At 44.0% G+C, this 23,558-nt stretch overlaps 1 protein-coding gene across 1 annotated transcript; it reads left to right on the top strand.

Annotated features, from left to right (window-relative positions):
* The first annotated feature begins 941 nt into the window (after positions 1-941).
* nubp2 (nucleotide binding protein 2 (MinD homolog, E. coli)) lies at positions 942-23,248 on the top strand. The gene is made up of 7 exons (XM_084148424.1): positions 942-1,042; positions 4,633-4,760; positions 18,678-18,876; positions 19,122-19,279; positions 20,880-20,990; positions 21,217-21,286; positions 22,410-23,248. Exons 1-7 carry the CDS (start codon positions 1,027-1,029, stop codon positions 22,547-22,549), a joined length of 822 nt encoding a protein of 273 aa, XP_084004550.1. The 5' UTR covers positions 942-1,026; the 3' UTR covers positions 22,550-23,248.
* Positions 23,249-23,558: the final 310 nt, after the last annotated feature.

The following is a 23,558-nucleotide window of genomic DNA, read 5'->3' as shown; positions in this document are numbered from 1 at the left end:
TTAGCAGACGCTCTTATCCAGAGCGACTTACAGTTAGTGAGTGCATACATTATTATATATATATATATTTTTTTTTTCATACTGGCCCCTCGTGGGAATCGAACCCACAACCCTGGTGTTGCAAACGCCACGGTCTACCAACTGAGCTACATCCCTGCCGGCCATTCCCTCCCCTACCCTGGACGACGCTGGGCCAATTGTGCGCCGCCCCATGGGTCTCCCGGTCGCAAAGTAAAGTAATAATTATGGCTAAACCCAGGCCATTTCTACAATTTCTGTTCTTAAATTCTAATTTTAAACCTAACCTTAACCACACTGCTAACATTATGCCTAACCTTAAATTAAGACCAAAAAGACTACCCTTATTTTGACCTCCCCACATTATAATTGGAAGAGGAAGTGTAAACTCCAACGTAGCCTATTAGCTAGAAGGGTCACTCGAAACATATTTTCACTAAGAGCAGCTGTTTAGCTGGTTAAACAAAGGTTAGCCATCCATGTGTTGGCAAAAATGTATGTCCAAGTCAATACATTTTACAAGCGGCATTTGCTGCACTGGTAGCCTATTCGTGGGTGCTTTTTCAAAGCCTATGTCAGATACTTCCGTGAGTGTAATTGGTTCCAATGAGTGTAATTTGCTCAATATTTGGAGTTGAGAAATAAAGTAAGACATCATTAGAAAGACATTCTCCTCGTTTCTACTTTAGGTATGTAATAAAAAAAGTTGGTTATTCTATTGTTGCTAGAGATATTCCTAAATATTTTGTACAAATACACTTTTTATTTTATTTGTAAAAAATATTTTCGCGGACCCGGTTGAATACACCCAGGGTTAGGTTAATGCGCATATGACAGAATAGACGCAAAGGCAATTGATTGGTTGTTTATTTTTGCAACATTTTTGCAACACGCAATCCTATTTGTTCGATTGGATGTTTGGTACTCATGTGACGTGAGGTGCGGAAGTATACGGAACACTCCAACAACACGACAACTGTAAAAAGAAAAGTGATCTATAAAGCAAATATGGAACAAAACAATGGTATGAAAACAATATTACGCAGCCAGTTATTATGCATGAGGTCATGCATGTGTAAATAGCGTCCTTCTTTGAAAATAAGGCGTCTTTCTATTATGAACATGTCGGAACGAGAAACTGTCACGCTTTCACATTGCTAACGTTAGCTTCTATCTAGATAATTAGCTAACAACTAGCTCTAATCTGTTCGATAGCGAGCTAGATACCGTAATATTTACACATATTGCTTAATTATAATTATGTATTTTGACTTCATAGGAAGTGGGTTAATGTGCTTGAGAAGCTGTCATGTGCAAGGCTAGTGGCAGTGCTTAGCCAAAACTCGACCTGAAGTTCAGGAGCTAGCTAGCTAGTTACCTTCCTTCAAATCGAGTTTTTGCTAGACTAATGCAAGTCATCATCTGGCAATGCAATTCTTGCACTTAACTAGTTGAACAGTGTATGAACTGCAGGTTAGCATTTTTCATCATGAATCTTGTTCTGGGGGCAGCTCTGCAGAGTGGTCACTAGCTGGCACAGCCACAAAGTCAAAACATCTGATTTTAAATGTAACCCTAACCACACTGTTAACCCTAACCTTAAATGAAGACTAGAAAGCACATTTTTCATGTTTTTTTTAATATAGCCAATTTTGACTTTGCAGCTGGCCTTACCTTTAAACCTGATGTTGAATTGGATTGAATTCTACGTTGTTCAGAAATTAGCGTTTGAATCAGGAACGTTTCCTCTCACGACCTCTACAAGCCAGAATGTTGAATAAAATGATATTTTAATGTACTTTACCGGTTATCTGTGGGGTTGGTCCTTTTAGCGGTAGGAATATGAGACAATATATACACAGGAAAGTATACTTAAATAAACTTTTCAAAGCGCTGGTAGTGCGTTCAGATTTCTATCACCTGAAGCATGCGCACAAGATAAAAATGCATGCATACTTGCCAAGCTCGTGCACATGTTTACATGGTTCTGTGCATGCTTCAGGTGATAGAAATCTGAACTCACTACCAGCGCTTTGACAAGTTGATGTAATTATACTTTCCTATGGATATATTGTCTCACATTCCCACCGCCAAAAGGACCCACCGCATGGACACCCGGTAAAGTGCGTTAAAATATCATTTTATTCAACATTCTGGCTTGTAGATGTCGTGAAAGGAAACTTTCCTGATTAAAATGCTAATTTCTGCCCGACATAGAATTCAATGCAATTCAGTGTCGGGTTTCCAGGCAACAGCTGGCCTATCTAAGGGGAAATCGCTCAGTTCTGCCTCCAGGACAAGACTCAAAAAAATAAAAGTCAACCTGCATATAAACTTGAACAGTTGCCTCCGGCCAGGGTCAAGTGATAACATGACTTGGTCCTTAGGATCTTTCAGTGTCAGCGAACACACAGTAATGAGAGATTTAATGGATGTAATTAGTAAATGTCATAAATGTCCATATCTAAATGGAGTGATAAGCTGCTTTCACAGTAATAGGACTGTGTAAAAGAATCGCGGCGGAGGAGATGGCTGCTGTTTTACGGGCTCCTAACCAATTGTGCTATTGTGTGTGTTTTTTCGCGTTATTCGTAACTTATTTTGTACATAATGTTTCTGCCACCGTCTCTTATGACCTAAAAGAGCCTCTGGATATCAGGACATTGATTACTCACCTCGTACTGGCTGACATTTTTTCTTTAATGAGAGGGAACGATTTTCTTCAGACACCCGACAAGGCCCAAAACCCCGTCATTCGCATGAGAAAGAGACAGAGATATCGGGGACGTAGGTCGGGGTGCCTTGTAAGGATCCGACGGCGAGTGGGTAATCTGCCTCTACCATCAGTCCTATTAGCCAACATACAATCATTGGATAACAAAATAGACGAACTACGATCACGGATATCCTACCAACGGGACATTAAAAACTTGCAGACTACAAAGGGAAGCACAGCCGCGAGCTGCCCAGTGACACGAGCCTACCAGACGAGCTAAATTACTTCTATGCTTGCTTCGAGGCAAGCAACACTGAAGCATGCATGAGAGCATCAGCTGTTCCGGACGACTTTGTGATCACGCTCTCCGTAGCCGATATGAGAAAGACCTTTAAACAGGTCAACATTCACAAGGCCACAGGCCCAGACGGATTACCAGGACGTGTACTCCGAGCATGCGCTGACCAACTGACAAGTATCTTCACTGACATTTTCAACCTGTCCCTGACTGAGTCTGTAATACCAACATGTTTCAAGCAGACCACCATAGTCCCTGTGCCCAAGAATACTAAGGTAACCTGCCTAAATGACTACCGCCCCGTAGCACTCACGTCTGTAGCCATGAAGTGCTTTGAAAGGCTGGTCATGCGCTCACATCAATATAATTTTCCCAGAAACCCTAGACCCACTCTAATTTGCATACCGTCCCAACAGATCCACAGATGATGCAATCTCTATTGCACTCCACACTGCCCTTTCCCACCTGGACAAAAGGAACACCTACGTAAGAATGCTATGAATTGACTACAGCTCAGCGTTCAACATCATAGTGCCCTCAAAGCTCATCACTAAGCTAAGGACCCTGGGACTAAACACCTCCCTCTGCAACTGGATCCTGGACTTCCTAACGGGCCACCCCCAGGTGGTAAGTGTAGGTAACAACACATCTGCCACGCTGATCCTCAACAAGGGGGCCCCTCAGGGGTGCGTGCTAAGTCCCCTCCTGTACTCCCTGTCCACCCATGACTGCATGGCCAGGCACGACTCCAACACCATCATTAAGTTTGCCGACGACACAACAGTGGTAGGCCTGATCACTGACAACGATGAGACAGCCTATAGGGAGGAGGTCAGAGACCTGGCCGTGTGGTGCCAGGATAACAACCTCTCCCTCAACGTGATCAAGACAAAGGAGATGACTGTGGACTACAGGAAAAAGAGGACCAAGCACGCCCCCATTCTCATCGACGGGGCTGTAGTGGAGCAGGTTGAGAGCTTAAAGTTCCTTGGTGTCCACATCACCAACAAACTATCATGGTCCAAACACATCAAGACAGTCATGAAGAGGGTACGGCAAAGCCTATTCCCCCTCAGGAGACTGAAAAGATTAGGCATGGATCCTCAAAAAGTTATACTGCTGCACCATCGAGAGCATCCTGACTGGTTGCATCACTGCCTGGTATGGCAACTGCTCGGCCAACGACCGCAAGGCACTACAGAGGGTATTGCGTACGGTCCAGTACATCACTGGGGCCAAGTTTCCTGCCATCCAGGACCTCTATACCAGGTGGTGTCAGAGGAAGGCCCTAAAAATGGTCAAAGACTCCAGCCACCCTAGTCATAGACTGTTCTCTCTGCTACCGCACGGTAAGCGGTACCGGAGCGCCAAGTCTAGGTCCAAAAGGCTTCTACCCCCAAGCCATAAGACTCCTGAACAGCTAATCAAATGGCTACCTGGATTATTTGCATTGTTCTGTGTCCCTGCACATTGACTCTGTTCCGGTACCCCCTGTATTCGGCGCGTGTGACAAATAAGATTTGATTTGATTAACATACCCTCTCTGTGTATTTGTTCATGCCTTCATGTCCGTATATTTCACTGACTTGTTTCTCCGCAGGTGAAACCGAAGGTGGGAACTTGGCCCAGGTCCAACATGTGGTGTTGATCCTGTCGGGAAAAGGAGGGGTGGGCAAGAGCACCCTCACCACAGAGCTAGCCCTGGCCCTAAGACACGCAGGCAAGAAGGTGGGAGGCATCGCATTCATATAATTGTGTGTGTGTGTGAATCATCACACATTTGATCAGGATCTTTGTATCAAATGGACATTTTTGATGGGTCAACACAGCTCCATTCTGTTATGCTAAAGCCCGGATCCGCAGTTGCTTTTCACAACAGAAGACGCCCACTGCTTGTGTTTTGAGAGAGAAAAAATGGTTTGAACGAAAACATGGGTATTTGGCCCAGCCATAGCCAGGGCTGGGCTGGGGAAAGGTGTGTCTTTGCGCTGTCCCACCCACTCGAACGACCTTCATTGGTGCCTCGCTCTGGAAGCCAGTGGAGTGAGAGGAAGCGGAAGGTCTCTAGCTGCCAGACTCAAACACAGCAGACACAGACACAGCCAACACGCACTGACAAGTGACAAAGTCACAAGTAAATGGCCAACGTTCTCCTGTTCAGGTCAGTGTTGACATAGTTGCCTTTATAATCAAGTTAGCCTGCTAGCTACTGGCTATCTAACGTTAACTGCCAACCACCTAGCTAGCTAGCATTATCATCAACAAACCTAGCCCAATAATGGACTAAAGGAGCCTAACGTTACTCCTTATAGTCCAAGGAGTTTACATGTTCCAAAACACTCCAAATACTCCATCTAAACGTGAATCGATTCTCAATTGCGGTACGGTTCTACAAATTCCCTCTACTTTCATATCACATCAAAATAATTTCACAAATGCAAAATACACACTTACTGTACACTGTTTTAACCGGTTTTAACACAGTTGCAGCCAACAGTATTTTTCAGTGACAACACGTTTGTGGCGTCCGTCTTCCGTTTACACACAGGTGTTTTGAAGACGCAGATAGCTAATTAGCACAGGTAGTCCACTCTGTCTTCCATCTGTTTTCTGTAAATAAGCGCGGTAACATGGAAATATGGCTGTGTGGGAACCCTAACCCTTTAAAGGTGTGTATTAATTCAATTTTTGTATTATTATTTCTCGCTGATATGAAAGCGATGCATGTTAATGTTTAGCGCAAGATACTATCGTCAATAGACGCTAAAGCAATTCGTACCTATGAATGGGGTACAATAAACCATACATACTGTCATGTCAACAATCTGCACATTTAGCTTTAGCTAGCTAGCTAACATTAGTTGAAACAAAGCATTAGGGCAGGGGTGTCAAACTCATTTTAGCTCAGGGGCCACATGGAGGAAAATCTATTCCCAAGTGGGCCGGACCGGAAAAACATGGTATATATAACTTAAAAACAACAACTTCAGATTGTTTTCTTTGTTTTAATACGATCAACATACAACATAAAGCTGGAGCCTGAGGACAGTGTGTCCAAAATAGTACAAGCACAACATCACTATTAATCATAAAACACGTCAAGTTTATTAGAAAATTCTAAAGAAAAAGAACACACAAACACACAATGCCTCAGTGATTAACAGAACTGTTTCACAGATCACAGAACTATATCAGGGTGTCATTTCTCAGGCAGAAATGTAGATAAAATAATGAAATCCTGTTCCCCAAACAAGTGCAAGAACCACAGAGTCAAGAATAGGTTAAATATACAAATAAAATAAAATCAATTAAAAACAATAGCACATCAACATAAAAACATATAAACATAAATCTGAAAGCGTTGCTCAAACTCCCGTAACAGTCCCGTTATTTTATCTTTGAACCGCTTCATGTCTGCCACATGTTGGGTCGCGCACACATTTTTCAGACAGGGGAAGTGAGCTGCATCACCACCGGCAAGTTGCGTCTCCCACAATGACAGCTTCAACTTGAAAGAACGTATGCTGTCATAATACTGCGTGACAACTTTGTTGCGCCCTTGCAGCTGTTTGTTCAAGTTATTCAGGTGCTCTGTAACATCCACCATAAATGCAAGGTCCTGCATCCATTCTGCGGAATGAAATTCTAACACTGGTTTGCCCTTTTCTTCCATGAACTGTTCAATTTCTTCTCGTAAATCAAAGAAACGCCTCAGCACAGCACCTCGGCTTAACCATCTTACCTCAGTGTGGTATGGCAGGCCATAGATGTGGTCTTTCTCTCTGAGAAGGCTGTCAAACTGACGGTGATTCAGGCTTCTGGATCGGATGAAATTAACAGTTTGGATGACCACCTTCATGACGTTATCCATCTTTAATGACTTGCAACACAAAGCCTCCTGGTGCAAAATATAGTGAAAAGTCAAAAAATCACGTCCTCCATTTGCAGATTGCACTTTCTCTCTGAACTTTGTCACAACGCCTGCTTTTTTCCCGATCATTGAGGGCGCACCATCTGTAGCCAGGCTGACAGCGCGGGACCAGTCCACTCCGACCCTGTCCAGCACGCCGACGAGTGCGGTAAAAATATCAGCTGCTGTCGTTGTATCTGTCATCGGCACCAACTCCACAAACTCCTCGGTGACGGTCAATGTGTCATCAACTCCGCGGATGAAAATGGCCAGTTGTGCAACATCTGTAATGTCCGTGCTTTCATCAATTGCAACCGAAAACGCAATAAATGACTTTACTTTTTGCTTCAACTGGCTGTCCAAATCCACTGAAAGATCGGAAATCCTGTCTGCAACTGTGTTTCTTGTCAGGCTGATATTTGCAAAAGCCTGCCGCTTTTCAGGGCACACAATCTCCGCTGCCTTCATCATGCATGTTTTTACAAATTCACCCTCACTAAATGGTTTTGAAGCCACTGCGATTTCATTAGCAATGAGGTAGCTAGCTTTCACTGCAGCGTCACTGATGCCTCGGCTGTGAGTAAACACAGACTGCTGTTTCTTCAGACCCGCCAACAGTTCATTCACCTTCTCTCATCTCCGCTGTCCTTGAAAGTTGTCATATTTGTCGGCATGAAGACTCACATAGTGGTGACGAAGGTTATATTCTTTCAGCACTGCAACATGCTCTGAACACACCAAACATACAGCTTTCCCATTCAATTCCGTGAATAAATAGGATGACCATTTTTCTTGGAACACTCTGCACTCTGCGTCCACTTTTCTCTTTTTTGACAGAGACATATTGGGGCAATGAGGGTGCCAAAGCACATAATGTTAAAAGTAGAAGCCGTAATAAATATCGCGGGCAAAACAAAGTAGCTCATTGGCTGCACGTGCTTGACCTACTTGCTCTGCCCCGGTATAAACAGTTTGCTTGCTTAACACAATTGCTATTGCGCCATCCAGTGGACGCAATTGGAACAGCAGTTTATTTTATTGAAAAATTGCAGCGCATTTTTATACTTTACAAAAAAAATACATATATTTTTTCTTCTTTTTTTTCCAAAATCATCTCGCGGGCCGGATTAAACCCGTTTGCGGGCCTGATCCGGCCCGCGGGCCGGACGTTTGACACCCCTGCATTAGGGCATCTCATGAGGTTTATGCCTTTTAGACAATGTAGCTAGCTAGAGTAAACTCCTTATTAGTAAGTACAAAACAGTCCGAATACAAGACGCAAGCTAGCTAGCAAACGTTTGCTTATAGCTACATTGTCGATCACAGAAATGTTAGCAGCTAACGTTAGATAACAAGTAGCTAGCAGGCAAACTTGATTGTAATGGCAACAATGTCAACACAGACCTAAACAGGAGAACATTTGCCATTTTATTTGTGACTTTGTGACTTTGTCACTTGTCAGTGCGTGTCGGCGGTGTCTGTCTGTGTCTTCTGTCTGTGTCTGCTGAGTCTGCCGGCAGTAGTAGCAGCTAGAGGGTTGTCACTAGTTACCACAGCCACAAAGTCAAAATTGCCTATATCGTAAAAATTAATAGAATAATAAAAAAAATGTGGTCTTAATTTAAAGCTAGAATCCTTAATTTAATCAATAATAAAGCATTCTCCCCACCCATTTTGCTAAAAAGCTAAGGGATGGGGATGGAGAAATGTAACCGCTCTCAAATTCATACATTTACATTTTAGTCATTTAGCAGACGCTCTTATCCAGAGCGACTTAAAGTTAGTGAGTGCATACATTTTCATACTGGTCCCCCATGGGAATCAAACCCACAACCCTGGCGTTGCAAGCGCCATGCTCTACCAACTGAGCTACACGGGACTATGGATGCAAGGACTGACCATCCATGATATCAACATTATAGTTTTAACCATGTTTTGAGGCTATACAGTGTTTGTTTACATGTAAGTTGTTTACAAACATTGGAGTAAAACAAGCTTATTTTAGATAGTGTACAACAGTTGAACTGAGCTCATGAGGCATTTACACTGAGTGTACAAAACATTAGGAACACCTTTGTAATATTGAGTTGCACCCCTTTTTGCCCTCAGAACAGCCTCAATTTGTCGGGGCATCGATTCTACAAGGTGTCGAAAGCGTTCCACAGGGATGCTAGCCCATGTTGACTCCAATGCTTCCCACAGTTGTATCAAGTTGTCTGGAATCTTTTGGGTGGTGGACCATTCTTGATACACACGGGAAACTGTTGAGCATGAAAAACCCAGCAACGTTGCAGTTCTTGACACACTCAAACTGGTGCACCTTGCACCTACTACCATACCCCGTTCAAAGGCACTTATATTTTTTTTTATCTTGCCCATTCACCCTCTGAATGGCACACACACACAATCCATGTCTCAAGGCCTCCCCTTGATCTACAATAAGCACTGTTACATGCACACAATAATGCGATTATTGTGGATAGTCAGGTTAATATAATTGTTTGTTTAAAATGTTTACATGCTTTGCAAGAAGAACGATTTCAGTAATAATCCTGTTTACATGGACACATCTGAAATCAAGCTACTGATTGGACTTTGATAAAATGCAGAAAATTAGACTATTTGATTCTGAGTTCGGACATACAGTGAGGGAAAAAAGTATTTGATCCCCTGCTGATTTTGTACTTTTGCCCACTGACAAAGACATGATCAGTCGATCATTTTAATGGTAGGTTTATTTGAACAGTGAGAGACAGAATAACAAGAAAAAAATCCAGAAAAACGCATGTCAAAAATGTTATGAATTGATTTGCATTTTAATGAGGGAAATAAGTATTTGACCCCTCTGCAAAACATGACTTAGTACTTGGTGGCAAAACCCTTGTTGGCAATCACAGAGGTCAGACGTTTCTTGTAGTTGGCCACCAGGTTTGCATTCCTCCTCCTCCAAACACGGCGAGTTGAGTTGATGCCAAAGAGCTCGATTTTGGTCTCATCTGACCACAACACGTTCCCCCAGTTCTCCTCTGAATCATTCAGATGTTCATTGTCAAACTTCAGACGGGCCTATAAATGTGCTTTCTTGAGCAGGGGGACCTTGCGGGCACTGCAGGATTTCAGTCCTTCACGGCGTAGTGTGTTACCAATTGTTTTCTTGGTGACTATGGTCCCAGCTGCCTTGAGATCATTGACAAGATCCTCCCGTGTAGTTCTGGGCTGATTCCTCACCGTTCTCATGATCATTGCAACTCCACGAAGTGAGATCTTGCATGGAGCCCCAGGCCGAGGGAGATTGACAGTTATTTTGTGTATCTTCCATTTGCGAATATTCAAACAATTAGCCTTTTAAAATTATAAACTTGGATTAGCAAACACAACGTGCCATTGGAACACAAGACTGATGGTTGCTGATAATGGGCCTCTGTACGCCTATGTTGATATTCCATTAAAAATCAGCCGTTTCCAGCTACAATAGCCATTTACAACATTAACAATGTCTACACTGTATTTCTGATCAATTTGATGTTATTTTAATGGACAAAAAAAAGTATTTTCTTTCGAAAACAAGGACATTTCTAAGTGACCCACTCCTCTTTGCAGATCTTCTCCAAGTCATTAAGGTTTCGAGGCTGATGTTTGGCAACTCGAACCTTCAGCTCCCTCCACAGATTTTCTATGGGATTAAGGTCTGGAGACTGGCTAGACCACTCCAGGACCTTAATGTGCTTCTTCTTGAGCCACTCCTTTGTTGCCTTGGCCGTGTGTTTTGGGTCATTGTCATGCTGAAATACCCATCCACGACCCATTTTCAATGCCCTGGCTGAGGGAAGGAGGTTCTCACCCAAGATTTGACGGTACATGGCCCTGTCCATTGTCCCTTTGATGCGGTGAAGTTGTCCTGTCCCCTTAGCAGAAAAACACCCCCAAAGTATAATGTTTCCACCTCCATGTTTGACGGTGGGGATGGTGTTCTTAAGGTCATAGGCAGCATTCCTCCTCCTCCAAACACGGCGAGTTGATGCCAAAGAGCTCGATTTTGGTCTCATCTGACCACTTTCACCCAGTTCTCCTCTGAATCATTCAGATGTTCATTGGCAAACTTCAGACGGCCCTGTATATGTGCTTTCTTGAGCAAGGGGACCTTGCGGGCGCTGCAGGATTTCAGTCCTTCACGGCGTAGTGTGTTACCAATTGTTTTCTTTGTGACTATGGTCCCAGCTGCCTTGAGATCATTGACAAGATCGTCCCGTGCAGTTCTGGGCTGATTCCTCACCGTTCTCATGATCATTGCAACTCCACGAGGTGAGATCTTGCATGGAGCCCCAGGCCGAGGGAGATTGACAGTTATTTTGTGTTTCTTCCATTTGCGAATAATCGCACCAACTGTTGTCACCTTCTCACCAAGCTGCTTGGCGATGGTCTTGTAGCCCATTCCAGCCTTGTGTAGGTCTACAATCTTGTCCCTGACATCCTTGGAGAGCTCTTTGGTCTTGGCCATGGTGGAGAGTTTGGAATCTGATTGATTGATTGCCTCTGTGGACAGGTGTCTTTTATACAGGTAACAAACTGAGATTAGGAGCACTCCCTTTAAGTGTGTGCTCCTAATCTTAGCTCGTTACCTGTATAAAAGACACCTGGGAGCCAGAAATCTTTCTGATTGAGAGGGGGTCAAATACTTATTTCCCTCATTAAAATGCAAATCAATTTACAACATTTTTGACATGCGTTTTTCTGGATTGTGTTGTTTTTATTCTGTCTCTCACTGTTCAAATAAACCTACCATTAAAATTATAGACTGATCATTTCTTTGTCAGTGGGCAAACGTACAAAATCAGCAGGGGATCAAATACTTTTTTCCCTCACTGTATAACGTTTTTATGTGAAAACTAAGAAGACGTTTTTCGGAACTCCCTTCACTCGCGCATAATAGTGGGAGGCTTGCGCTACCCGGTTCTGGTGTATGCGCAGGTCAAATACACCGCTGGAACACCGATTTAAGCTGTTTACATGTCCTAATAATTTGAAATATTGCTCAGAAAACCCCCATGTTTTCGTTCCCCAAAAAAATCACTCTCAATTCAAGCAGTGGGCGGCTTCTGTTGTGAAAAGCAACCGCGGATCCAGGCTTTAAGGGTGAGTCAGACATTCAAATGACAATTTCCTCTTTTACTGGCCTCAATCTGTGGCTGGGTGTATAGTAGGCCTATAATTGCATAGTCAAAGAATGAGGGTTGGAAAAGCTTTGCCTGGAAATTGACAGTGAAGCTGACTTTTTAGCAGTGATGCCATTGGGGGGACAGGTACTGTAGCCTAGCGGTTAAGAGCGTTGGGCCAGTAACCGAAAGTTAACCCTCTTAACCCTAATTGCTCCTGTAAGTCACTCTGGATAAGAACATCTGCTAAATTACTAATGTTTAAAAATATAAAAACATTTATCAAGAAGATGCAGCCAGCACTTATCCAAGGATGCTGGGGAGTTCGGTGGGCAGAGTTAGAGAGGGAACTGATCAGTCTGAGGAAGCAGATGCTGGCTAAAAGTAATGAGATTGGAAGGGTTCGTAGCTTCAACCCCGCAGCGCACACACACACACACCAACTGATTAATGGACTGCTGAATGTTTATTTTTATCTTGCTTTGTTTTTCTCCATATTATGTCTATCTCTGAGAAGCTACCCAGGAAAGGGCTGAAATAGCCCATATTAATATACACTACATGACCAAAAGTATGTGGACACCTGCTTGTCGAACATCTCATTCATAAATCATGGGCATTAATATGGAATTGGTCCGCCCCTTGCTGCTATAACAGCCTCCACTCTTCTGGGAAGGCTTTCCACTAGATGTTGGAACATTGCTGCGGGGACTTACTTCCATTCAGCCACAAGAGCATTAGTGAGGTCGGGCACTGATGTAGGGCGATTAGGCCTGGCTCACAGTCAGCGTTCCAATTCATCCCAAAAGTGTTTGATTGGGTTGAAGTCAGGGCTCTGTGCAGGTCACACCATTTTTCCACACCGATCTAGACAAACCATTTCTGTATGGACCTCGCTTTGTGCATGGGGGCATTGTCATGCTGAAACAGGAAAGGGCCTTCCCCAAACTGTTACCACAACATTGGAAGCACAGAATCGTATAGAATGTCATTGTATGCTGTAGCATTAAGATTTCCCTTCACTGGAACTAAGGGGCCTAGTCCGAACCATGAAAAACAGTCCCAGACCATTATTCCACCTCCACCAAACTTTACAGTTGGCACTATGCATTGGGGCAGGTAGCGTTCTCCTGGCATCCGCCAAACCCAGATTTGTCCGTCGGACTGCCAGATGGTGAAGCGTGATTCATCACTCCAGAGAACGTGTTTCCACTGCTCTAGAGTCCAATGGTAGCGAGCTTTACACCACTCCAGCCGACGCTTGGCATTGCAAATTGTGTGCGGCTGCTCGGCAATGGAAACCAATTTCATGAAGCTCCCACCAAACAGTTCTTGTGCTGACGTTGCTTCCAGAGGCAGTTTGGAACTCGGTAGTGAGTGTTGCAACCGAGGACAGATTATTTTTACATTCTTCAGCACTAGTTGGTCCCGTTCTGTGAGCTTGTGTGGCCTACCACTTCGCGGCTGAGCCGTTGTTGCTCCTAGACGTTTCCACTTCACAATAACAGCACTTACAGTTGACTGGGGCAGCTCTAGCAGGGCAGAAATTTAATGAATTGACTTGTTGGAAAGGTGGCATCCTATGACGGTGCCACGTTGAAAGTCACTGACCTCTTCAGTAAGGCCATTCTATTGCCAATGTTTGTCTATGGAGATTGCATGGCGGTGTGCTTGATTTTATACACCTGTCAGCAACGAGTGTGGCTGAAATAGCCGAATCCACTAATTTGAAGGTGTGTCCACATACTTTTGTATATATAGTGTATGTAGCCTTAGAAATAAGGTTCATGAAATCAATAACTTGCTAACATCAGATAACATACATATATTAGTCATTTCTGAGACTCACTTGGATAATTCCTTTGATGATACAGCAGTAGCAATAAAATGATATAACAGCTATAGAAGATACAGAAATGCTTATGGGAGGTGTTATATATACACTACCGGTCAAATGTTTGGACACACCTACTCATTCAAGGGTTTTTCTTTATTTTTACTATTTTCTACATTGTAGAATAATAGTGAAGACATAAAAACTTTGAAATAACACATATGGACTCATGTAGTAACCCAAAAAGTGTTAAACAAATCTAAATATATTTTGTATTTGAGATTCTTCAAATAGCCACCCTTTGCCTTGATGACAGCTTTGCACACTCTTGGCATTCTCTCAACCAGCTTCACCTGGAATGCTTTTCCAACAGTCTTGAAGGAGTTCCCACATAACTTTTTTTGGTTACTACATGATTCCATATGTGTTATTTCATAGTTTTGATGTTTTCACTATTATTCTACAATGTAGAAAATAGTAAAAATAAAGAAAACCCCTTGAATGAGTAGGTGTTCTAAATCTTTTGACCGATCGAGTGTGTGTGTGTGTATGTATGTACGTATATGTGTGTGTATGTATGTATATGAGCCATATCCCTGTAATGCTTAGAGAAGATCTCATGTCAAGTGTTATTGAAGTGCGTGGTTCACGGTTCACCTGCCTCATCTAAAGCCTATTATTTTGAGGTGTTGCTATAGGCCACCAAGTGCTAACAGTCAGTATCTAAATAATGTGTGTGAAATGCTTGATAGTGTATGGGGATGTAAACAGAGAGGTCTACTTTCTTTCATCAAGCTGTCCGCCCAAGAGGAAGCTTCTCACTAATCAGTGCCTGTAATCTGGTTCAGGTTATTAATCAACCTACCGGGGTGTTTACAAACACTACAGGAACAAGGTCATCCAGGACCACTGCGCTGATGTGATTTAAGGAGCATCCAGACGCTGCACTTTATGAATTTATGAAACATGCACCTGTTAAGAAACTGTCTCTTAGAACTGTTAAGGCTCCATGGATTGATGAGGAATTGAAAAACTGTGTGGTTGAGAGAGATGGGGCAAAAGGAGTGGCTAATAAGTCTGGCTGCACATCTGACTGGCTGACTTACTGCAAATTGAGAAATTATTTGACTAAACTCAACAAAAAGAAGAAGAAAATGTATTATGACGCCAAGAACAATGATATAAAGAATGATGGGAAAAAAACGTAAGTACTTTAAATGAAATTATGGGCAGAAAGACAAATTCAACTCCATCTTTTATTGAATCAGATGGCTTATTCATCACAAAACCATTTGATGTTGCCAATTATTTTAATGATTACTTCACTGGCAAACTTAGGCAGGAAATGCCAACAATGAACAGCCAGTGAGCCATCATATTCAAGCATTTAAAAAACTGACAATGAAAGAAATACATTGTAAGTTTGAATTTTGTGTGGGAGAGGTGGAAACATAATTGTTATCGATCAATAATGACAAACCTCCTGGCATTGACAACTTAGATGGAAAGCTACTGAGGATGCTTGCTGACTCTATGGTCACTCCTATCTGTCATATCTTTAATCTGTGTCTAGAGGAAGGTGTTTGTCCTCAGGCCTGGAGGGATCCCAAAGTCATTCTGCTACCCAAGAGTGGTAAAGCCGCTTTTATTGGTTCTAACAGCAGACCTATCAGCTTGCTGCCAGCTCTTAGCAAACTGATAGAATTTTATTTTGACCATATACAATGCTATTTCTCTGTAAACAAATTGCAAATGTAGTAAGTTATGGAGGTAAGGCAATAAATAGGCCATAGTGCAAAATAATTACAATTTAGTATTAACACTGGAGTGATAGATGTGCAGAAGAAGATGTGCATTGCAAATAGAGATACTGGGGTGCAAATGAGCAAAATAAATAACAATATGGGGATGAGGTAGTTGGGTGGGCTAATTACAGATGGGCTGTGTACAGGTGCAGTGATCGGTAAGCTGCTCTGACAATTGATGCTTAAAGTTAGTGAGGGAGATAAGTGTCTCCAGCTTCAGAGATTTTTGCAGTTCGTTCCAGTCATTAGCAGCAGAGAACTGGAAGGAATGGCGGCCAAAGGAGGTGTTGGCTTTGGGGATGACCAGTGAGATATACCTGCTGGAACGCATACTACGGGTGGGTGTTGCTATGGTGACCAATGAGCTAAGATAAGGCGGGGATTTGCCTAGCAGTGATTTATAGATGACCTGGAGCCAGTGGGTTTGGCGACGAATATGTAGTGAGGGCCAGCCAACGAGAGCGTACAGGTCACAATGGTGGGTAGTATATGGGGCTTTGGTGACAAAACGGATGGCACTGTGATAGACTACATCCAATTTGCTGAGTAGAGTGTTGGAGGCTATTTTGTAAATGACATCGCCGAAGTCGAGGATCGGTAGGATAGTCAGTTTTACGAGGGCATGTTTGGCAGCATGAGTGAAGGAGGCTTTGTTGCGAAATAGGAAGCAGATTCTAGATCTAACTTTGGATTGGAGATGCTTAATGTGAGTCTGGAAGGAGAGTTTACGGTCTAACCAGACACCTAGGTATTTGTAGTTGTCCACATATTCTAAGTCAGACCCGCCGAGAGTAGTGATTCTAGTCGGGCAGGCGGGTGCAAGCAGCATTCGATTGAAGAGCATGCATTTAGTTTTATTAGCGTTTAAGAGCAGTTGGAGGCTACGGAAGGAGTGTTGTATGGCATTGAAGCTCGTTTGGAGGTTTGTTAACACCGTGTCCAATGAAGGGCCAGATGTATACAAAATGGTGTAGTCTGCGTAGAGGTGGATCTGAGAGTCACCAGCAGCAAGAGCGACACCATTGATATACACAGAGAATAGAGTCGGCCCGAGAATTGAACCCTGTGGCACCCCCATAGAGACTGCCAGAGGTCCAGACAACATGCCCTCCGATTTGACACATTGAACTCTGAGAAGTAGTTGGTGAACCAGGCGAGGTAGTCATTTGAGAAACCAAGGCTATTTAGTCTGCCAATAAGAATGCGGTGATTGACAGAGTCGAAAGCCTTGGCCAGGTCGATAAAGACGGCTGCACAGTACTGTCTTTTATCAATCGCGGTTATAATATCGTTTAGGACCTTTACCGTGGCCAGCTCGGAAACCAGATTGCATAGCGGAGAAGGTACGGTGGGATTTGAAATGGACGGTGATCTGTTTGTTAACTTGGCTTTCAAATACTTTCGAAAGGCAGGGCAGGATGGAAATAGGTCTGTAACAGTTTGGATCTAGAGTGTCCCTTTGAAGAGGGGGATGACCGCGGCAGCTTTCCAATCTCTGGGGATCTCAGATGATACGAAAGAGAGGTTGAACAGGCTAGTAATAGGGGTTGCTACAATTTCAGCTGCTAATTTTTTAGAAAGAAAGGGTCCAGATTGTGTAGCCCAGCTGATTTGTAGGGGTCCAGATTTTGCAGCTCTTTCAGAACATCAGCTATCTAAATTTGGGTGAAGGAGAAGCGGTGGGGGGGGCATGGGCAAGTTGCAGCAGGGGGGGCAGAGCTGGTGGCCGGGGTAGGGGTAGCCAGGTGGAAAGCATGGCCAGCCGTAGCAAAATGCTTATTGAAATTCTCGATTATCGTACATTTATCGGTTGGGACAGTGTTTCCTAGCCTCAGTGCAGTGGGCAGCTGGGAGGAGGTGCTCTTATGTATTGATATGTAGGCTGTGTGCCGTTTTTACATTTATGTTCTGTCCTTGAGCTGTTCTTGTTTATTAATGTTCTGTATTATCCCGCTAGAGTCGATGTCCACGCCCCAGCGGAAATCAGATTAGCATAATAAAAACATCCCCATAAAAATCTGGTTCATTCATTGGCTGCGTCTCAATCCACCTCATCCGCCGATACTGCTCTTCTACATCTGCAGTGAAAGGTGGCAGAGCTAGAGCGGTGTTTGTCAGACCATGAGACATCCCGAAAATCGGTCTTTTCACAAAATCGTCTGAACGGTTTAGCCTACAAACTATTATGAGACTCTCACGAACACGATGGTGTTCTCCGTTTTTCTCTACGACCCCCACAAGCGTCTTGGGACCCGTCTGAAGTCGGTACAGCCGGTCTTCCAACTTCTGTCTGTAGCGTCCGAACAGTTTGGGCTACACACTAAATAAGGGGTTCAATACATGATCTTTCTTATATCTCTCAGATATAGGACAGATACTTAAGAACAAACTTCCTTTTGATAATTTTTTTGGTACTATCTGTTGTTCCATGTAGTGAATCTGTTATTCAGTGTGTATATATGGGCTAATAGCAGTAAGGCCAAATAACAATGTTCATCAAATAATTGTTATTGATACTTCAAGGGGTCTTAAAATCAGATAGCAGAATGACCCTTGGTATGACATTCTTAAAACAATTCCATATAGCTTAGTAGAACCCCCCCAGGAAGACCACAGGAAGAGTAGCTGCTACTTTCGCAACAGCTAATGGGGATCCTAATAAAATACCAATACCAGATTATGCTACTCATTTCGAGTAATCAAGTGGATTTTGTTACTAATTGCTTTTATTGTCATGTAATGTGTAATCAGGAACTGATTACATTTTCCAAGTAATCTGCCCAACCATGTATGTTTGTGAGACCTGACTGTACAGGATCTATTTCTCAGGTTGGTATTTTGGACCTGTGTGGAATATTGAGCCCACAAAACGATGTGCATGTTCACACATACCTACATGTTTGACCTGTCCATTGTCTGTCTCTCTGTCTGTCTGGGTATCAGGTTGGGATCCTGGACGTGGACCTGTGTGGTCCCAGTATCCCCCGCATGCTGAGTGTGGGCAAGCCAGAGGTGCACCAGTGTGACTCAGGCTGGGTGCCCGTCTACACAGATGCCCAGAAGAGCCTGGCGCTCATGTCCATAGCTTTCCTGCTGGAGGACCCAGACGAAGCAGTTATCTGGAGGGGCCCAAAGAAAACAGGTATGCTAAGTCTACATCAGGCTATTAGAGGCCAAGGTGGAGCTTCTGCAGTTACTTTTTTAAATTTTTGATCACAGGATCAGCACTCCTCCTTTGTGACGCTTGAAGCATACGGCCCATGATCAACATGAAGAGCGTAGGGGCTTACTGGGTGGGACTGTGGTCTCGCATCAATATCCTCTCACGTTTTCTGTCTCTCTCTCCCCTATTTCTCCCCCACCACCTGCCGTATGGTCACGTCCCAGCTCTGATTGGACAGTTTGTGTCTGACGTGGCGTGGGGGGAGCTGGATGTGCTCCTGGTGGACACGCCCCCGGGGACGTCAGACGAGCACCTGGCCGTCCTGGAAAACCTGAAGAAGCAGCACAAAGTGGACGGAGCCATTCTGATCACTACACCACAGGTACAGCACAAGGAAGATTGGTGTTGTCAACTCCTGCTCCCTATATTTTATCAGTGATCAGCCTCCTCTCTAGAAGAGAAACCAAAAAAATTCACTGGGGTGGGTCTTAAATGTTGGCAACAGGAACCTTTTGTTCGGACAAATATCGACCCTTTTCCTGAAGTGCGCACTTGTGTGGAAAACCACACTACAGGCTGATCCAACTTTGATGTAATGTCCTTAAAACAAGTCAAAATGAGGCTCAGTAGTGTGTGTGGCCTCCATGTGCCTGTATGACCTCCCAACAACGCCTGGGCATGCTCCTGATGAGGTGGCGGATGGTCTCCTGAGGGATCTCCTCCCAGACCTGGACTAAAGCATCCGCCAACTCCTGGACAGTCTGTGGTGCAACGTGGCGTTGGTGGATGGAGCGAGACATGATGTCCCAGATGTGCTCAATTGGATTCAGGTCTGGGGAACGGGCGGGCCAGTCCATAGCATCAATGCCTTCCTCTTGCAGGAACTGCTGACACATTCCAGCCACATGAGGTCTAGCATTGTCTTGCATTAGGAGGAACCCAGGGCCAACCGCACCAGCATATGGTCTCACAAGGGGTCTGAGGATCTCATCTCGGTACCTAATGGCAGTCAGGCTACCTCTGGCGAGCACATGGAGGGCTGTGCGGCCCCCCAAAGAAATGCCACCCCACACCATGATTGACCCACCACCAAACCGGTCATGCTGGAGGATGTTGCAGGCAGCAGAACGTTCTCCATGGCGTCCCCAGACTCTGTCACGTCTGTCACGTGCTCAGTGTGAACCTGCTTTCATCTGTGAAGAGCATAGGGCGCCAGTGGCGAATTTGCCAATCTTGGTGTTCTTTGGCAAATGCCAAACGTCCTGCACGGTGTTGGGCTGTAAGCACACCCCCCACCTGTGGACGTCAGGCCCTCATACCACCCTCATGGAGTCTGTTTATGACCGTTTGAGCAGACACATGCACATTTGTGGCCTGCTGGAGGTCATTTTGCAGGGCTCTGGCAGTGCTCCTCCTGCTCCTCCTTGCACAAAGGCAGAGGTAGCAGTCTTGCTGCTGGGTTGTTGCCCTCCTACGGCCTCCTCCACGTCTCCAGATGTACTGGCCTGTCTCCTGGTAGCGCCTCCATGCTCTGGACACTACACTGACAGACACAGCAAACCTTCTTGCCACAGCTCGCATTGATGTGCCATCCTGGATGAGCTGCACTACCTGAGCCACTTGTGTGGGTTGTAGACTCCGTCTCATGCTACCACTAGAGTGAAAGCACCGCCAGCATTCAAAAGTGACCAAAACATCAGCCAGGAAGCATAGGAACTGAGAAGTGGTCTGTGGTCACCACCTGCAAAACCAGTCCTTTATTGGGGGTGTCTTGCTAATTGCCTATAATTTCCACCTGTTGTCTATTCCATTTGCACAACAGCATGTGAAATGTATTGTCAATCAGTGTTGCTTCCTAAGTGGACAGTTTGATTTAACAGAAGTGTGATTGACTTGGAGTTACATTGTGTTGTTTAAGTGTTCCCTTTATTTTTTTGAGCAGTGTATTATATTGTACTTAGATATGCTGTTCTTCTGTGCAGGCAGTATCGACGGGGGACGTCAGGAGAGAGATCACATTCTGTAAGAAGACAGGCCTGCGCATCCTGGGGATTGTGGAGAACATGAGTGGATTTGTGTGTCCACACTGCTCTGTGAGTACTTTTATATGAATGGACACACACACACCTTCTGTGCTGGAATACAGTGCTTGTTGCAAACAGGTCTCTAGTTAGTTTTAGATTAGCTTCATGTGCATTATTTCACTGTACACAATCATCAGTCTGAAGCCATGTAATTTAAAAATGTATATATTTTGTCATATTAGAATCTTAGCATATGCCAGTTCTGACCATTCTAATATAGTGTGTTTGCTTACAGGAATGCAGTAATATCTTCTCCAAGGGAGGAGGAGAGGAGCTGGCCAAGTTGACAGGATCAGTATATTTGGGTAAAAGCCGATGTTATGGTCATTCTGACGTCTGCATTGGCCATACAGCATTTACTGCGATGCGGCCTCTGCAGAAGTCAGGGCATTCATACTTCTTGCGCTTCGCAGAGCAGAGCTTTTGTGAACGAAGTTGTCAAGGAAGTGAGTTTGTGTTTAAACAGGACGTACAGCCCCCACCTACCGTCAACAAATCATGTCAATGCAGAGCTATACGGAGCCCTCCACATTGTTAAAGAATTTGGGGCGGCAGGTAGCCTAGCGGTTAAGAGCGTTGGGTCAGTAACCGAAAGGTCGCAGTTTCGATGACGTCGATTAAGGCAGCCCCCCGCACCTCTCTGATTCAGAGGGGTTGGGTTAAATGCAGAAGACACATTTTGGTTGAAGGCATTCACGGCGCTTGATTTGGCCTCCGTAAGCCTCCGGAGGCTTCGCAATTGCGTCACACCCTCCATACGGAGCCTTCGAATCGGCTTTTAGAGATATGACATGTATTTAATTGAACAGCCACTAGATGTCAATCTAACCCAACCAACTCCAGCCCTCTGAAACTGCTTGTCGCCATTTAGCAGGCATTTTACAGCAGAGCTGCACTGATAAAATGGTTGGTCTTCATTGCAGTGGAGTGCTTGTAAGAGTTGGTGGAAGAGATTATACATTTCAGTCAAAGCGATAGAGGAGGGTAGCTCTCCAGGAAGAGGGTTGGAGAGCCCTGGGGTAGACGTATGTAGTAGACCAGGGCTGCCCAACCCTCTTCCTGGAGATCAGAATTGGCCTGCCTCTGTAAACACAGCCTTTTAATGTAATGTTAATAGGACTTGATCTTTTCAAGTTCTGACCTCAAAAGACAGCGTAGTGTGTTGTTTTCTAAAGTAGGCCAGTGTGTTAGCTGCTTGTTGTGTGTATGTTGCTTTCTATGGTCTGTGGTCCTCTGTAGCTCAGCTGGTAGAGCGCGGCGCTTGTAACGCCAAGGTAGTGGGTTCGATCCCCGGGACCACCCATACACAAAAAAAAAAAAAAATATGTATGCACGCATGACTGTAAGTCGCTTTGGATAAAAGCGTCTGCTAAATGGCATATTATTATTATTATTATAAGGCCTCAGATTGTTTGTTTCCCATTTCAGGCTCTGTGCCCCTGGACCCTCTGCTCACAACCTGTATAGAGGAGGGCAAAGACTTCATCCAGACATTCCCAGAAAGCGCCACCTTCAGTGCCATCAACAGCATTGCAAAGACTCTCCTAACAAGCATACAAAATCCCTGAGCTTGCAAAGGACATTGCATATTCAATAGCAATACAGTATCATAGTATTTAGCCTTTGTAAAATCATGTTGAAATATATATATATATATATATGTACAACCTCACGACATGTTTACATTGTATCTATCTAGTCATATACTACTGGTATGTAAGCTTCAGAAATCTACCCACATGTAATACTTCACAATTTTGATAGTGTGCTGATATTTAATTGAGAGCAGAACTGAGTGCAATCCGCTTCACCACTACCTGACTGCCAGCAGACATTTAGGTTATGGTAAACTAATGGATAGCTGAACATTCTCTATCTAGACAGCCGCAAATCCGATTATTAAATTCTGTTCCACTATAGACAAACTTCAATTAACCTGATTAGATTTTTCAGTTCTAAGCAGCCGAGTCACCAATTAATTACCCAAATACAATGTTTGAGCATGCGATTGCATTTATGTCTTCATGATGGCAGTATGAGGAAATGCACCAGAAAGACGAACGTCTGGAAACTGCTGGTGACAGTGGTCTGTTAGGGATTACCTTCTGGGTTTTGAAGAACGGCAGCGATTCAACATGTAGGAATGTCGGTAAACTGAAATTGACAGCCGATCTTCGGGTCAGAGGCAAAAGGACCACCTGCTGCTTTTATGTACACGGTCAGTTGCTCTGGTGTGTTTTCTCTCTAAATAAAAAGGCATATTTTACCATTTTGTTGCTTTATAGCAACAAGCATGATTTCAAACATGTATAATTTAGTCACAGAAATAGCCAAAACAATCCATTAAAGGATTTCTAATTACACTGGACAAAAAGATACACGCAACAAGTGTTGGTCCCATGTTTCATGATCTGGAAAAAATTATCCCAGAAATGCTCCATAAACACAAAAAGCTTATTTCTCTCAAATTTTGAGCACAAATTTGTTTACATCCCCGTTAGTGAGCATTTCTCCTTTGCCAAGATGATATGCCACACCTGTCAGGTGGATGGATTAAGAAGCTGATTAAACAGCATG

The sequence above is a fragment of the Coregonus lavaretus genome, assembly GCF_964263955.1.
Source record: "Coregonus lavaretus genome assembly, chromosome: 1".
Lineage (NCBI taxonomy): Eukaryota > Metazoa > Chordata > Actinopteri > Salmoniformes > Salmonidae > Coregonus > Coregonus lavaretus.
Note: the sequence above shows the minus strand (reverse complement) of the source record. Positions and strands in the feature narration are given on the sequence as shown.

Excerpts from the sequence above, each read along its gene's own strand:
- nubp2 (XM_084148424.1), top strand. Across the intron at positions 4,761-18,677 it reads TAAGACACGCAGGCAAGAAG|GTTGGGATCCTGGACGTGGA; the intron begins GTGGGAGGCATC and ends TCTGGGTATCAG. Across the intron at positions 20,991-21,216 it reads TTGTGTGTCCACACTGCTCT|GAATGCAGTAATATCTTCTC; the intron begins GTGAGTACTTTT and ends GTTTGCTTACAG.